This window comes from Caloenas nicobarica, chromosome 4 (genome assembly GCF_036013445.1).
Source record: "Caloenas nicobarica isolate bCalNic1 chromosome 4, bCalNic1.hap1, whole genome shotgun sequence".
Lineage (NCBI taxonomy): Eukaryota > Metazoa > Chordata > Aves > Columbiformes > Columbidae > Caloenas > Caloenas nicobarica.
This window is the reverse complement of record NC_088248.1, coordinates 78,778,106-78,795,172: the sequence shown is the minus strand read 5'-3', so window position 1 is coordinate 78,795,172 and position 17,067 is coordinate 78,778,106. Positions and strand designations below refer to the sequence as shown.

The 17,067-nt window shown below is 52.8% G+C and overlaps 1 protein-coding gene across 5 annotated transcripts in view; it reads left to right on the top strand.

Annotated features, from left to right (window-relative positions):
• The window catches only part of DYSF (dysferlin), a 103,091-nt gene that overhangs the window by 38,825 nt on the left and 47,199 nt on the right, over positions 1–17,067 (top strand). For all 5 annotated transcript variants that reach the window (XM_065633497.1, XM_065633495.1, XM_065633496.1 and 2 more), the window contains 8 exons: positions 2,556–2,737; positions 3,677–3,817; positions 4,622–4,651; positions 5,231–5,257; positions 9,538–9,639; positions 10,631–10,792; positions 10,981–11,146; positions 12,035–12,108. In XM_065633497.1, the coding sequence (XP_065489569.1) occupies positions 2,556–2,737; positions 3,677–3,817; positions 4,622–4,651; positions 5,231–5,257; positions 9,538–9,639; positions 10,631–10,792; positions 10,981–11,146; positions 12,035–12,108 (884 nt within the window). The remainder of the gene's footprint in view (positions 1–2,555; positions 2,738–3,676; positions 3,818–4,621; positions 4,652–5,230; positions 5,258–9,537; positions 9,640–10,630; positions 10,793–10,980; positions 11,147–12,034; positions 12,109–17,067) is intronic.

Below are 17,067 nucleotides of genomic sequence, written 5' to 3'. Positions count from 1 at the left end.
CTGCCTGAAAGGAGCTTGGAGCCAGGGGGGGTCGGGCTCTGCTCCCCAGGAACAAGCGCCAGGACCAGAGGAAACGGCCTCAAGTTGCGCCAGGGGAGGTTGAGGTTGGATCTGGGGAACAATTTCTTCCCCCAAGGGCTGTGGGGCATTGGAACAGGCTGCCCAGGGCAGTGCTGGAGTCACCGTCCCTGGAGGGGTTGGACAGACGGACATGAGGTTCTCAGGACATGGGGCAGTGCCGGGGGTGGGGGAACAGTTGGACTTGATGATACTGAGGGTCTCTTCCAACCGAAACAGTTCTATGATTCCATTTGGCGCTGTAGGGTGCTTGGGTGTCAGTGGGTTGGTTTTAGGAGCATTTTGTTTGCAGCAGAGGCTGAAGCACGGCTGTGGAGGTGAGGAGGTGAGAGCCTGGCCCAGGCTGCCCAGAGAGGTGGTAGATGAACTGTCCCTGGAGACATCCCAGGCCAGGCTGGACGGGGCTCTGAGCAACCTGAGCTGGTGCAGATGTCCCTGCTCATGGCAGGGGGGGCACTGGGGGAGCTGGGAAGGGCCCTTCAACCCAAACCATCTGTGATTCTATGATTTTGTGATAATCCTGTCCAATCATTAACCCAACGGTGTCACTAAACCATGTCCCTCAGAACCTCAGCAGTGAGTGGGGACAACCGGGTGTCACCATGCTGGGCAGCAGGAATACAGTCCTGGGGGGGTCCTGCTTCCCCTGGTATTATATTTTAAAGCAGAGGGTCTTGGGGGGGTGGCAGAAATGCCCTGGAGAGGTGCAGAGCACCCACACAATCCCCCAGTGTCTGCACCCACCGAGGTCCCATCTCCACAAAGGGTTTGTTGTTGGAGGCGGTGGGGACCGGGGTGATCTCATGGTGCAGCGGGGAGGGGAGTCCCTGCCTTCCCAAAAACCTGGCCAAGGACAACATGAGTAACAACATGCCACAATGTGGAATTGTGATCTCCGCTGCCTTAACAAAGCATAAAGGAGTTCATTAAGGGGGCTTTACACAGTTATAAAAATAAACCTTCTGTGCGCATGAGACTCTAAACAAAGGGGCTTTATAGAGGCCTCCTTTAAAAAGAAGAGGGGGGTGAAAAAAAAAAAGAGCAAAAAAGCAAATCCACATCCATATTTTTTTCTGTTTATTGTAACGCATTCTGCTTTGCTCTTACTGGAAAAAAGCGCGTAAGTGGAAAAGGTTCTTCCCAGCGTGAACAGTGCTCGCTGCAGCCGGTCACCTCGCACGCAGCCCCGGCTCATTGAGCACGTCTGCTGTGGGGTGGCCGCCAAGAAAAACATCCATCCCTGTGACCCCCCCATCCCTGGAGGAGGGGAGGTGGGGGGGATGTCACCCTGCTCCGCCAGCCCCATTTTTGGGTGTCTGGGGGATGCTTCTGCCTCTCCAGGGCAGGCAGGACATGTCGTGCTCCGAGTGTGAGCTCCCAGTCTCTGGACAGTGCTGGTGTTGGGGTGTACGTGTAGAATCACAGAGTCATTTTGGTTGGAAAAGCCCCTCAAGATCATCGAGTCCAACCATAACCCAGCCCTGGCACTGCCCCGTGTCCTGAGAACCTCATGTCCGTCTGTCCAACCCCTCCAGGGATGGTGACTCCAGCACTGCCCTGGGCAGCCTGTTCCAATGCCCCACAGCCCTTTGGGGAAGAAATTGTTCCCCAGATCCAGCCTCAGCCTCCCCTACACGCTGCTTTGCACGTCGCGGGGACCCCTCCAGGTTGCATTTGTAGGTTGTGCGGCGCTCCTGGCTACTGGCAGGTCTCTTGGGACGGGCTTTGGGGTGAGCCGGACCCCGTACGCTGCCTGCTGTGTCTGTGTCCTGTGGCGCCGCGTCTCACTGGGTGCCAGGTGGAGGAGGTGGCCTGTGTCCTTCTGAAAAGACTCCTGCCACCATGGAGGTTGGGATTTGCAGGCAACTGGAGCTCAGGAGTCCACCTGGGACTGGTCAGTGGGGATGCAGCAGTCATAGAATCACAGAGTCACAGTCATAGAATCACCGAACAGTTTGGATTGGAGGAGCCTTCCCAGCTCACCCAGTCCCACCCCTGCCGTGAGCAAGTGTCAGTGCAGGTGGGCAGGGGTGGACGCTCCTTCTCTCCTAACGCAAGAGCTGGGAGATAGAGGGAGGTGGGTACCACAAAAAAACGCGAGAGGATGGTTCTTCATGCAGTTTTGAGTCCTCATCAGAGGATACGGTGGGTTCAGGAGAGGGCAGGTCTGTGGAAGGCAGCCCCTTTGCAGGGTTCCAAACACACAGGCATCACATCTGGCCTGGGAAGTACCTGAGCTGTGATGACTGGTGTAGAGGGATAAGTGTTGGAGAACTTGGCCACATTCTTCTCTTCGTTGGAGTGGCCTGGGACGTGGTGGGAATGTCATTGCCTTTTCTAAAAGACCTGCAGCTCCTTCAGTCTGTTCAGTCTTCCCCACATAACTCACTGGCTCTTAAATGATCATGAGTTTCTTTCTCCATCCTGGATGGGTAGCTCTAATTCATCATTCGTCTCTTGTCTGTCATCCCTTGCAGATCCTTATGCCATTGTCTCCTTCCTCCACCAAAGCCAGAAGACAGTTGTGATCAAAAACACCCTGAACCCCACCTGGGACCAGACACTCATCTTCTATGAAATCGAGATCTTTGGGGACCCCCAGAACGTGTCCGACTCCCCTCCCAATATCGTGGTGGAAATATATGACCACGACACCTATGTAAGTGTGTTGGCAGGAGCTGGACCTTCCTGGTGTGAGTGTGCTGGGGTGGGTGGGACAGAGGTGTGACACCGTTCCTGCCCTCTGGATTGCAGTGCTGGAACATCTCTGGGCGGCTCAGCCACTGAACTGAACACTCAGAAGACACAAATTCAGCAAACAGCTCAGCTAGGGATGTATGTCCTTGGTGGTCCTGCTCTAGTTACCAAAGCTTCATCTGCATCGAGTTTTGCGGAGTGGCCAAATTAACCGTATTTCCTTGTGGAACAAGCTTGGGACAAGATTTATAGCAGTCCTGCACACAGGGGACCACACCAGGTTGTTTGCTCAGCTGCCCAAAGGTATCTGAGGTGTCTCGTGGTGATGGTATTTAGGGGCTGGTGCAATAACCTTGAGTCCTTCCTAAAAAACCTGGGCTGCAGCCTGTCACAAGGGCAGAAGGGACTTCAGACTCTGTGCAAGAGCAGTGCATAAGTGAAAAGCACTTAGAATCCATCTCAGGAATGTCTCAGGAACCTCTCAGAACCCTTTTGTGCTCCCTCCTCCAAAGACACCATCAGGAAGCAGCAAAGGCAGCTGAAGTTCCCGTTGCAGATCAGCGAACGGGCTTTTTAAGAGCTGCTGATACTTAATGCTATATTCAGAGCTCCTGTTCTGGAAATCATGCGATACCATAGGAATTTCACCTTCTGTTTAAGCCAAAATGCACAAGAAAGTCCATTTCTATCCCTAGTAGTTACAGGGAGGAGTTTGAAAAATGGAGTCTATATGAGCATCAAAACCATCTTTTTTTTTTTTTGTGAGCTGTTCCCGTAATGGTTCAGACACTGAGCCTGATTTTTGAGTGGTGGTCTCAACTGAGATGCAGGCGCATGGTGATGGACTCCACTGAGAGGTGGGGTGGGAAGAAAGCTCCTCGTGCCCGTGTTTGCCTTTCAGGGTGCGGATGAGTTTATGGGGCGCTGCATCTGCAAGCCCAGCCTGGCCCGCTCGCCGCGGCTCTCCTGGCACCCGGTCATCAAGGCCAACAAGAACGTTGGGGAGCTGCTGGCTGCCTTCGAGCTGATCCAGAGGGAGAAGGTGAGCTCCCTGTCCCGACCCCATCCTGTTTCCAGTGCTGGCTTCTTCCCTCGGAGTCCCTCCACACCCAGCAGGATCCAACCTTTGCTTGGTGCTGAGTTATGTCCACCTGGGCTCGGTTGTCCTCAGTTTCACACGATGGTTGCTCTGAGCGGACCCAGCCGTGATGCTCAGCGCCGGCTGCACCAGCGCGGTGTGGTGGGAGGTGTTGAGCAAAGCCAGCAGCTCCCGTGAGGAGCAAACGCCTCTGCTGTGCGACAGGCTGAGAGAGCTGGGGCTGCTCAGCTGCAGAAGAGAAGCCGAGAGGGATCTGATCAATGGGATCAATATCTCAGGGTGGGTGTCAGAGGATGGAGCAGACTCTGTTCAGTGGTGCCCAGCGCCAGGGTGAGGGGCAACGGGCACAGACTGAAACACAGGAGGGTCCATGTGAACATGGGGAGAAACTTCTTTCCCTGGGATCCTGTGTGATCTGCTCTGGTGACCCCGCGTGAGCAGGACTGGGCTGGGGATCTGCAGAGGGACCTGCAACCCCAGCCAGGCTGCGATTCTGTGACCTTGGAGAGGACTCCCCTCTCCAAGGACCGTCTTTGATCCCAGCAGAAAGCAGCCGGGTGGATTTGAGGCTCTGCCAGTGCCTCCTCGTGGGAGGGACAGCCCTGCCCTCCTGCCCAGGTTTTGCAGCCCAGCGCTGGGCTTGGAGGGGGTAACGTGTGGCTATGGGAGGATGGATGTTTCTCTGCCAGATAAAGCTGAGTTAGCACCAGGACTGCAAATGGAAAATACATTTTTTTTCCTCCACAGCCAGCTGTCCATCACATCCCTGGCTTCGAGGTAAGGTCTTTCTCCTGTTTGCAGCTCTACACCCCTCAAACCATCCCCACCCCAACAGAGCTGCTGGGTCCCAGCACCACCAGCTGCTCTCGCAGAGGTTTGCAGTGGACTCTTCTGCAGCGATTTCTCCATCCTACCTTCGGGTGAAGGAATCCCCATGTCAAGATGCCAGCTCCCTTCAGCTGGTGGTAAAGAGGGCTGGAGTGAGTGATGCAGCTCACTTTTGATCCCTAAGACAGGACAAATGTGCCCCATTCCTGATATGATTCCTCAGGTTTAAACATGCCATTCCCTTCTTGCCCTGCGATAATTTAATAATTCCCATCACAAAGGGCTTTGATTCCCAGCTACCCCAGTGTGTTCCCACCCTGCAGCCTGGCTGAGCAGAGGCGTTAACTGTTGCTGGATTTTCAACGGTTTTGAGTCACCTACACTGATTTCTTCTCAAACCTGGGGACTGTGGTGTGCAGGAACTTGGAAAACATCCTTTTCCCATTCAGTTATCAGCTACAATTGTTAAGCCCTAGGACGTGCTTATGGATGAGCGTTGCTCTAACTCTCTCTTCTCCTCTTCCCCAGAGTGAGCTGTCTGCCAGTCTGGATGAGGTGAGTCTGTAAGATTTACTTGTCTCTTCATCTTGGGGATTGTTAAAATTGTGCCTTGACGTGGCAGCCACTTCTTTTCAGATGAGCCAAGTCAACAGCATCAGGATTTTAGTAACCTGTGTGCTCACTAGCAGAACAGAGTAGATGGGCTCTGTGCTTAACCCAAGATGTGTTCCCAATGACAGAGCGTGTTGGGTGATATTTCACATTTGTGGGATGCATGTGCATGAGATCTACTGAAGTTCAACCCTTCCAAACAAAGCATGCGAAAGCCAAAATGCTGGGCTGACCTTTGGTTGAAATCCCAGTTGAAAAGTCTGCAACTGGGGCATGTGCTGGACTCCATTTGCAGATTTTGCTTTAGCCACTTCCATACTTACAACTGGGAGGTTAGAGAGACAAAATATTGCCCAGCCGTGTGCGTACATCCCTTTTTCTGTTGCCTTTTCCAGGTTTAGGAATGTTTTTCCAGGTGTTAGTTGTCAATTCCAAATTGGCTTGATGAATCAACTGTTCCAGTTGTTCTGAATAATAATAATAATAATAATAAAATCTCTTTGGGATCCCAAGCTACTGCTTGGGCAACTGGTCAGCGTTGCTCCCCCGACCTTGTGCATCCTACGGAGCAGATCAGCTGAACCAAGTGCTCTCAGGGTACGCTGCTGTCTTGGGCAACCCAAGGCAGGGAGCTGAACAAGTGTCACGTCTGTTTGAGTGTCGTGGTGGCCCTGGGAGCCAGTGAACCCCAAAGTCTGGGAGATGTGCTAGGAAGGACTTGGGGCACGCAGAGAACCTGCCCACATCTCCGTGAAAATTCGGATGGGCTGGACACATTTTTGCAGATGGGTTTCTCCCACCCAAGCAGCCTTTCCTGATGGTGTGGGGCTCATTTTTGTGCTCCACGTGGGCTGAGATGGATGAGCTCGTGTATACGTAACCCTCTCTCTGCTCTTTCTCCTCCATTTCTTGCCGTGCCGTTGCTGGACGGGGCACTCTGCAGCTCTGCACCCCTGCCTTGTTCTACGAGGGGCTCCTCCAACGGGTACCTTTCATCCCCAAACACTCGCCTCTCCTCTGTTCCTCTGTTCCGTTGCCCAGAAACCGAGCAAAGTCCCAACAGACACTCTCAGAGAGACCGGCTCCTTCAGCCACGGCCTGGCCTGCCCCACAGCAACCCCGTCCAGACCACCCCACTGAGGCGGCGTCCAAACGAGTGATGCCAACCTGATGTCTCCGGTGCTCTTAGTAAAAATCAAGCCTTATGGAGAATCAGGCCCATACATGCTTCGTTCAGGCTCATGATCTGTCTGAACGGCCAGACTGACACCAGATTATTTCGTACTGCATTTCTGGTGCAGATGGGAGGAGTCTTCTGGGGCAAGATTCCCTTCCAGCGCCGGACATTCTATGATTCTATGATCCCCTCCAAGCACTGGGGTTTAAGCCCTTCTTGAAACAGCATGGCCCAGCTGTGCTCTCAAACTGGGAGACGTTCCCAGCCACGGCTTTAACTGGTCTGATCTGTGTTGGCTTTCACTCACCTCTCTTCCAACCCTGTACCAAAGTCAAGGTTGGACTAGATGATCTCCAGAGCTCCCTTTCGCCCAAATTCCCGCTGATTTTTCTCATTCAAGCCACCCCAGGTGCCAGCAGACCCCAAAGGTCTCTTTATGGATGTCTCCTCCATCCCGCCTGCTGTGTCTGGGTTGAGAGCTGTGTCTGGAATTGCTTGTTCCCCACTCCCACCCTCCTGCCCCTGCCTTGTCCCCAGGACTCACTGCTCACTTCTGTCTCATCTGGTGGAACATTTAATGCGGAGAGCCAAGAGAACCACTGTGAAACATCCAGGAGAGCAGCAGGGATTGAGGAGAACTTAGAAATAGCTAGTGCTAGTGGAAGAGGTTGCAGTGTCAGGAGCCAAGTGTGCACCGTTGGCTTTCAAAGCTGCTGTTGAACCGGGGTGGGACGGGGGACCGGCAGGAGCTCTTTCCCAAGGCTTTCTGCTTTTCTCACACAGATTTGCCAAAAATGGTCTTTAGTCCAATGACTGAGCAACCTGAGCTGGTGAAGATGTCCCTGCTCATGGCAGGGCTTGGACCAAGTGAGCTGGGAAGGTCCCTTCAACCCAAACCGTTCTGTGGTTCTATGACTATAAGGAAATGCAACATATGTCATTTTCATCAGTGAAGACTTAGATGCTCCGTTAGGGGAAAAAAAAATAAACAACTTTTTGGAAAGAGACTGTGCAGCCATCTCAGAGGGGCTGTGTAGAGTTTGAGCCTACCTTGGGGTCTGGAGATGGTCTAGGTGGCTTCTCCAGATCTGCATCTCTGTTATGCAACTTAAATGCAATTTAAGCACATTTAAAGCTAGAAATGAGCACACATTGCTGAACAAGGATAAACTGAGGCTCTTCTTGCTTCAGTCTCCTTGATGTGCTCCAGGTGCTCTGGATCACAGATTGAAGCTGAGGATAGTTCTTCAAGGACCATTCGGTTTATCCTTCTACTGAAGGAAGGATTGACTCATGTTGATGGTGCAATGTCTTATTTAGGAGACAGGTTCTGCTGTGGGAGGTTGAGGTTGGATCTAGGGACCAATTTCTTCCCCAAAGGGCTGTGGGGCATTGGAACAGGCTGCCCAGGGCAGTGCTGGAGTCACCATCCCTGGAGGGGCTGGACATGGAGATGAGGTTCTCAGGACATGGGGCAGTGCCAGGGGTGGGGTAATGGTTGGACTTGGTGATTGTGAGGGGCTTTTCCAACCAAAATGACTCTGTGATACTGTGATTTGATGAAATCAAGGCTCTGGGTAAGTGGGTTGGTTACCAGAAGTGCCGAGCACCCGAGCGATGCTGGGGATGCTCCGCACCTCTCCCTTCACCTCCCGGATAACCTGCCCTTTCCCTGCCCGCACTGACCGTTGCTGTGGACTGCGTGACCCAGATTTGCTGTCTGTCCCCTGTGAGAACCCCGACAGCTGCCCCGAAAACCGAGTTACCCAAAGTCTTCAGCTGACAAGCAGCTCGATTCAGCAGCCACTAGCGATTGCCAATGAAAATGAAAGCTTAGCATCCAGGATGTCTAACATGCCACCATGAAAATTCCCTTTGTAGAGCATTTATATACATACACATATAAACCTGAACCAATCCAATAATTGAAATACACATACACACTCAATTTAATGCTCCAGCCTGAAAAGAATGCTGGGCTGCTAAATTGGTTCCAACTGCCCTTGGCTGAGGGTTGCATTTTTTAGAGGTTTTTGCTTTCATTCCTGCCTTTTTGGTGGCTCTGAAGTTGAACAGGCAGGTCAAGAAGAGCCCAAACCCTGCGGAAGGCTCCGAGCCTGTCCTCTGTGGGCAGCCGGGGAAATCTGCCTCCTTGCTTTCCTCCCCTGGGAAGGCAAATTTTGAGTCCTTCATCTGCCTTTTATATTTGGTCTCGCCCCGAAGGAAACGTCCTTCTGTATCCATGGTGCACAGGCAGCTTTATCTGACCCTGTCCTGTGCCAGCAGGTTGGTGGCTGCCAGACACAGTTTATATCCGAGCTGCTGGGTGAACAACAGCCCCTTCCCGCATCTGGAGGTGATGCCGACCCTCCATCCCACCGTGCTGCCCCACTAAACCGTGACCTGGTCACAGCTTCTCACTCTGGCCAACTTAAGGAAGAAATTATTTTACAAAGAGGGTGGCGAGAGCCTGGCCCAGGCTGCCCAGAGAGGTGGTGGCTGAACTGTCCCTGGAGACATCCCAGGCCAGGCTGGACGGGGCTCTGAGCAACCTGAGCTGGTGCAGATGTCCCTGCTCATGGCAGGGGGGCACTGGGGGAGCTGGGGAGGTCCCTTCCCACCCAAGCTAATCTATCATTCTAATGAACTGTATTTCACTAAATAACCCCCTGCTGCTGCTTCCTCATCTCCTGTCCTCATCCTTCTGCATAACTATCTCATCAAGGTCCTGGTGTGGGATGGATGCTCTTTCATCCCTTCCTCCCCAAAAGGAGGTTGAACCTTGATGGAGGGTGGATCCCTCAGAAAAGCTCAGGGAATGCTCTAAGCAGATGTTTGATCTTTTCCAGGGTCAGATTAAAGGGGGAAAGCATTTTGCAAGTACATTTATCTTCCCAACCCTCATCTCCCCCCATCTCAGTGTCCTGGACTTCAGGGGGGAGATGAGTTTTGCAGAGAAGGACGCAGCGTGGGAGGGGGAGGTGACAGGGTTGGTGTCCCCAGTGCCGTGTCCTGATGTGCCCTTCGCCCCTCTGTGTCCCCGCAGTCCGCGGACCTGGACCTGCCGTACCCCCCGCCCCAGCGGGAGCCCAACATTTACATGGTCCCCCAAGGAATCAAACCGGTGCTGCAGCGCACGGCCATCGAGGTGAGTGATGGGGAGGCCGCTCGCCCCCTCGCAGGTAACACCCCAAACTCTGTGGATCCAGAGTCCTGCCAGTGCTGAGAGCTGGTTCTGTCTATTGATTTGACCTCATTAATGTTTATAAATATAGAAAGGGTGAGTGTCAGGAGGATGGAGCCAGGCTCTTCTCGGTGACAACCAATGATAGGACAAAGGGGTATTGGGCTCAAACTGGAACACGGGAGGTTCCACTTAAAGATGAGAAGAAACTTCTTCATGGTGAGGGTGCCAGAGCCTGGCCCAGGCTGCCCAGGGAGGCTGTGGAGTCTCCTTCTCTGCAGACATTCCAACCCGCCTGGACACCTTCTGTGTAACCTCAGCTGGGTGTTCCTGCTCCGGCAGGGGGGTTGCACTGGATGAGCTTTCGAGGTCCCTTCCAACTCCTGACATTCTGTGGTTCTGTGATTGTCAACCAAGAAAGTCTCTTCAAAACATTTGAACAGAGCAAGCCTGGCTGTAGGGTTGGGCTATCTGGAAAACCCACCGTTCCCTTCGCTCCTACTGGCTGTGGTTGCCTCAATGGACCAATAAGTTGGCCCATTTTCTCTTCTGTTCCCATCACACGCCTGTCACTGGTCCCTGTGTCCCACCAGGGCTTCCCTCAGCACAGCCTCGTTGTCTTGCTGGGAAAATGTCTCACCAAGTGGCCATGTCCGAGGGCAGAGCGCAGCCCTGGATCACACCTACTTTTTGAGAAGGACAGTCTGCCTCACACCAGGATACTTGCCCAAAAGAAAGGTGGTCCCTTCCCAGATAAGCAGTTGTGGACCTGGTTTATTGGTGCATATGGGTACAACCTGGCTTCTCCCAGCACAAGTTGTCCCACATGGTTGATTCATCTCTCCTTCCTGGTTTCCCAGCCTTCACGTTTACCTCCATTGCTGAGAAGCTCAGTGAGAGACCTGGGTGCAGATTTTTAGCTCATTCTTTGCTGTCTGTTCCTCTCACCCTTCAGATCCTGGCCTGGGGGCTGAGGAACCTCAAGAGCTACCAGCTGGCCAGCGTCACCTCACCCAGCCTGATAGTGGAGTGTGGTGGGCAGCTCGTGCAGTCCTGCGTCATCAAGAACGTCAAGAAGAACCCCAACTTTGATGTCTCTGTGCTCTTCATGGAAGTGGTGAGGACCTGGTCCCCAGCGTGCAGTGATGAGAGCTGGTTGGGAAGGACCTCCAAAGGTCCCATTGAAAATGCACCCTGTGATGGCACTAATTGTGTCCTGCTCAGCCTTGCTTCCCTCTGGAGGGACTCAGAGCTGCTGCCCTCTCTGCCCTGTGTAGTTATGGGGTCTCTCCCCTCTCCCCACAGCGTTTACCCAAGGAGAGCCTGTACAGCCCCCCCATCATCGTCAAAATCATCGACAACAGGCCGTTTGGCCGAAGGCCTGTGGTGGGACAGTGCACCATCCGCTCCTTGGAGGACTTCTACTGTAACCCCTATGAAGAGGAGACAAGTGGTCCCCAGGAGCCCTCAGGTGCATGCTGCTATGATGACCGTACCGGTTGCACACCCATGATCTTCTCCAGGAGGAGCTGTGGGTCGCTGTATGTGTTAGGTTATGGTTGGACTCGATGATCTTGAGGGTCTCTTCCAACCAGAATGATTCTATCATTCTACTTCTAGCTCAGCCCAGCTGTAGGTCTGATACAAAAAGCCCAGGAGACGCCAAGGAGGAGTTTAGCTCTGGGGTGGGTTGGTGAGATGGGTTGTCCCTTGGCCAAGGCATTCTACCCCCAGGAACTGTGTTCAGTTTTGGGCCTGTCATGCCAAGAAAGGCCTTGAGGTGCTGGAGTGAGCTGAGAGAAGGGAACGGAGCTGGTGAGGGGCTGGAGCACAAGGGTGATGGGAGCGGCTGAGGGAGCTGGGGGTTCAGCTGGAGAACAGGAGCTGAGGGGAGACCTTCTGATCTCTGACCTGCCTGAAAGGAGCTTGGAGCCGGGGGGGGTCGGGCTCTGCTCCCCAGGAACAAGCGCCAGGACCAGAGGAAACGGCCTCAAGTTGCGCCAGGGGAGGTTGAGGTTGGATCTGGGGAACCATTTCTTCCCCAAAGGGCTGTGGGGCATTGGAACAGGCTGCCCAGGGCAGTGCTGGAGTCACCATCCCTGGAGGGGTTGGACAGACGGACATGAGGTTCTCAGGGACATGGGGCAGTGCCAGGGTGGGTTATGGTTGGACTCGATGATCTTGAGGGGCTTTTTCAACTAAAATGATTCTGTGATTCTATGATTCGATGAGCTTTGGCTGCTGTGAAGGCTCTGGGCAAGGCTGAGATTGCTCCTGGAGCTTGATCCCAAGGTGGCTCAGCTTTGGGGTTTCCAGCAGCTGGATGTCCTGGTCATGCTTGTGCTTGCTCTGATTGCAGATGACGTGAGCCTCACACCCAGGGATGACGTCCTCATTGACATCGACGACAAAGAACCTCTTATTCCTGTCCAGGTATGGAAAAAGTCACAGCGGCGGGAAGATGACACTGGTTCTTACTTTGTGTGATATGGGGGAACTTGTATGGGTACATGGCTGGAGCAGAGAGCGATGCAGATCTCTGACGTGAGGTTGTGTCTGGTTTTAACCTTCCTTTTGCAACTTTAATCTCTATTTTCCCTCCCTCTCCTCCACCATCCCACACTGAACAACCACAAACTCGTCCTTCTCCCCTGTGTTTAACATGAGGTGTCAGATTTGCTTTTCTGGAGGAGGGACAACAGAATGTCTGCTGTTGCAGAAAGCAAATTTCTGTGAGCTCGAGGGGTCTCAGCTGTCCCTTGTAGATGGCCTGGGCTGGATGTGCCACTGGGGTTGCTGTTCCTCCTTCCTGGAGCACAGCAGGAAGGCGTCTGGCCACACTGGTGGCACTGGTCCTGCTGGTGCTTCACGTTTCGATGGCCCTTGGGTTTCTCTGCCAGCAGATGTGTCCTTTTTGAGACAGACACCTGTCAGTGCTGACTCGTGTGTGCGTGACACAGAAATCTGTAGGTGACCCTGATTGCTGGAAGTGGTCTCAGAGGCATTTGGTGGAGCTTTTCATGGTCTCCTGTTCCCTTTGGTGGATTTAAACCGTGCTGGCGTTTCCTTCCTCCCTGTTTTAAAGGCTGTGCGGTACCTCGGGCTAGAAAAGCCTGAGCTTAAGAGTTCTGCCCCTCAGATGTGCCTCTGGCCTTGCCTTTCACTGCCCATAACAGCAAGATGTAGAATTTCAGTATCAACTACTTCTGCTCTTTATTAATCTCCTTGGTGGCATCTCAGTGTTTCTATTCACAAGCGCCAGGAGGAGAGGAAACGGCCTCGAGTTGCGCCAGGGGAGGTCGAGGTTGGATCTGGGGAACAATTTCTTCCCCAAAGGGCTGTGGGGCATTGGAACAGGCTGCCCAGGGCAGTGCTGGAGTCACCATCCCTGGAGGGGTTGGACAGACGGACATGAGGTTCTCAGGACACGGGGCAGTGCCGGGGTGGATGAATAGTTGTACTCAGTGATCTTGAGGGGCTTTTCCAACCAAAATGACTCTATGATTCTATGATTCCATGACTTTATGATCCACTGATCTGTGCTGATGGTTGGACTCAATGATCTTAAAGATCTTTTCCAACCAAAATGACTCTATGATTCTGTATCTGTGGTCGTGTCCCAGGGTGGGTTAGACGGGGGTCCCAGTATCAGGCTGGAGGTTCGGAGCTGGAGCTGCACCTCTCTCCTTGCTACATGCGGTGACTTGGTCGGACTCGGTGACCTTAAGGGTCTCTTCCAACCAAAGTGATTCTATGGTTCTATGATTCTATGACTGCCTGAGCTGGGCAGCCAGCTTTTCCCTTCTGAACCCATCGCTTCGACCGCCATTTAGATGTTTTTTTCTACAGGTAAAATATACAAGGTTTGGGGCAGGCAAAAGCACAAGTGAATAATGTACCAACCATTTGGAAAGAAGTTGAGAACAAGACCATCCCCTAATGTTACCATCTGGGGACCAGCACTTATTTTACCTAAAACATTTTGGGGCCAGGCTTTTCTGAGCTGAGCCTACGTGGGGGCATAACACAGCCAGTTATTTCTGGAGTAGTGTTTCTAGGGTGGTTTCGTTGGCCTTTTTTTTCCCCCTTTTTCTCTTCCAAAATCTTTTCAACCATCTTTCAACAGTTTTAATGCGTGGGGTGAACAGCACAGCGCTCAGCTATGATTTTACTCGTGAATCTGCACCGTTTCAGGCCAGGCTGGACGGGGCTCTGAGCAACCTGAGCTGGTGCAGATGCCCTTCTCGTGGCAGGGGGGGCACTGGGGGAGCTGGGAACGTCCCTTTAACCCAAACTATTTTATGATTCTGTGATCCCTCATGCTAAGTTCTCTGCTTTAGTTTTTTGCCGTGCAAGTCCTCCCCGTGGCTGAGCAGGCTTTGCTTAATCAGGACTGCGCATCCTGTGCTGCAACCTCTGCCCAGCTCAAGGCTTCCAGGCTTTGGGCTAAGGAAAAAAATCAAGATTTTGGCCAGCACTCAGCAAATCTGGGCCTCCAGGCTGTCACGGTTTGGGCTGCAGCTGGCCCTGCTCGTGCCTACCTGTCCCAAAGCTGGTGAGATCCAGGCTGGTGCTCTCACAGGCAAGGTCACTCCCGGTCTCTGGCATGTCACACGAGCTGGCTTTTCATGTCCCCCGCCAGCCAAGAGCTGGGACGTTGGGATGCTCAGCTCCCTGGGATGCTGGCGTCTCGTCCTGAGATGCTTCAGCATCGATTAGGAGCTGGACGGTGGAGTTTGCAAACGTTGGCCCGAGTGAACAAGTGTCATCGAAAGGAAAAGCAACCGCAGACACAAACTACGACTGACAACCTCGTGGGTTTCCCGTCCCCTTGCCATTTGCAGATTTGTCTCAATAATTTACAATTGTGCTTCATCTTGTCGCGGTAAAGTAACTGGAGCATGTCTGTAAAAAACACAGCAAAATGAGTCTTGGAACAGGAAACTTTACTGCCGCAAATTAAATAAAAAAGAACTTTTTCTAGCCCAGCGCAGAAAGCACGAGGGAGAAAAGTGAGGGGGTCAGGGAATAACGTGCGTAGGAGGGTTGGGGTGCAGGTTGTGCCTTTAATTCTGATTAAAGTGTGGTGCTGGGCAAGTGATGTCCCTTCACTGCACCCGGGAAGGTGGGGACACCCAGTGTCCCCTTCGCAGAGGCAGCTGTGGGTGGGGGGATCTCTGGGGGGGTCACAGCACCCAAGGGTGCGTTTGCTGCTCCCACGCTGGCGGCACAGACATAATTCCAGGGCTGCTGGTGGAGGCAGGTGGAGTCGGCTTTAGGGCTGAAACCCCCAAAAAAGGGATTTTCTGGCGCCTCTCAACCCGCAGCCTCGGTGCGGGGGGCAGCGATGGCTGGACTGGTTTTGCGTCTGCAACCCCAGCAAGCTGCAAAGGCACCAGTTCGTATTTTTTAACAGAAAAATCTACCCGATGTTCAGTTTAATTTGACTATTCTTTCTGGGGCATATTCTGAATCTGCAGTTTAAACTCTCCCCCTTTCTTTTTACATTTTTTTTGGGGTCAATTTTCACTAAAAATGGTGTTGTGTAGCAAAATAACCCGCGGCACGTCTGCTGTGCAATGCTGCTTTTCAAGAGCGGCAGAACGACCGTCTCCCTGCCGGTCCTCTGCCACCTTTTTCCGATGGCAAAACCACGTGTGAAATGCGACTGATTTTAGGAAACATTTCTTTTTCTTCGACTTTCACCCGCCGGCGCTGTTTCCCACCCGTGATTTTTCTGCGCCTCTGCGGGGGTCGCTCCAGACCCGCAGTCGCCCCTGCTCCTTCTCCCGTGGCTTTGGTGGAGGTAACAAGCGGGAAACGCCAGTTCCCTCTGGGAAAAGCAGGGTTTTGACCCAAATTTGCTTACTCTGCTTAATGAAAATTCCACTGTTTTGTTTTGCCAGGGGTATATTAACCCAGTGGCTGCTTTTTTTGAGGGAGGTGAGGGGAGGAAAGTTCCCTCCTATAAATATTCTTTACAAGAACCGCAGGCGATGGTTCTGCTGGGCGCAGATTTGGGGCTGCGGCCGCCGCGGGACCCCAACTCGGGGCTCGACGTGGAGTTGGGGTCCTCTAGGAACTGGTTTTGGCCAAGGTTATGTTGCATATTCGTGCTCCCTGTTTTCCCGGGGTTTTGTTGCACCTGAAGTTGAGGGCAAGGCGAGGAAGAGAAACCCAGGGCTCGCACTCTTCTTACGTTTATGCTCCAAAAATGGCAGAATTTCAAATTTCTTTTGGCTTCCACCTTTTTTACTGCAGTTACTTTGGAAAAGAAAATGAAAAATTGTCCTTCAAAGCTTTTTTTTCTCCATCTCTTGACCAGCGTTAACTGTGAACGTGCTTGTTGCTGGCAGGGGGTGTGGAAGCCAGAGCTGGTTGGTGCTGTGCGGACACGTGAGAACTGAATAAACCAAGATGTAGATGTTTGGATCGACTCTTCTCATGGGTTACAGCCTGCAGCAGGCATTGGGCATGGCCCTGGAAAAAAAATTGATCCCCGTGGTTGCCGGTGGGAGTTTTCCTATCGATTCCCAGTGCTGGATCATCCCACTTAGGACCAGAGGAAACGGCCTCAAGTTGCGCCAGGGGAGGTTGAGGTTGGATCTGGGGAGCAATTTCTTCCCCAAAGGGCTGTGGGGCATTGGAACAGGCTGCCCAGGGCAGTGCTGGAGTCACCATCCCTGGAGGGGTTGGACATGGAGATGAGGTTCTCAGGACATGGGGCAGTGCCAGGGGTGGGTTATGGTTGGACTCGATGAGCTTGAGGGGCTTTTCTGACCAAAATGATTCTGTGGTTCTATGATTTACACCTGCATTTGAGGAACCAAAGGTGCAATCTCCGTCACTGCTTTGGCTCAGGGGACCTCTTGGAGGTGCTGACCCAGAGGTGAAGGCAGCTAGGCAGGGTATTTGGGGGTATATTTAGGTATTTTGCAGTATTTTGGGAGGCCAAGCAGGATCGTGGTTGCAGGGACCTCTTGCACGTGCAGCTCAGCACCGCGCTGGGTGTTGGTCGTGGCTGCAGAATGGTCAAAGGTGGCAGAAGGTGACAGGAGAGGTGGGGGAAGAGGGGCGGCCCGCTTCTCATAGAATCACAGAATCATTTCAGTTGGAAGCGAGCCTCAGGATCATCGAGTCCAGCCATAACCTAACTCTAGCACTAACCCATGTCCCTGAGAACCTCCTCCGAGCACATCCCGAAACCTGCTCCTCATTAGGCTAATTTGAATCGTAGACTCATAGAACATCCTGAGTTGGAAGGGACTCACAAGGAGTAGTTTGCCACAAGAGTAGGTTGCAAGGTGAGGTGAGCTCTTGCTTGTATTTGACTTTCCTTTAACCAAAATAACAGACACCATGTGTTGCATTACGTAGTTTTTATATTTTAAA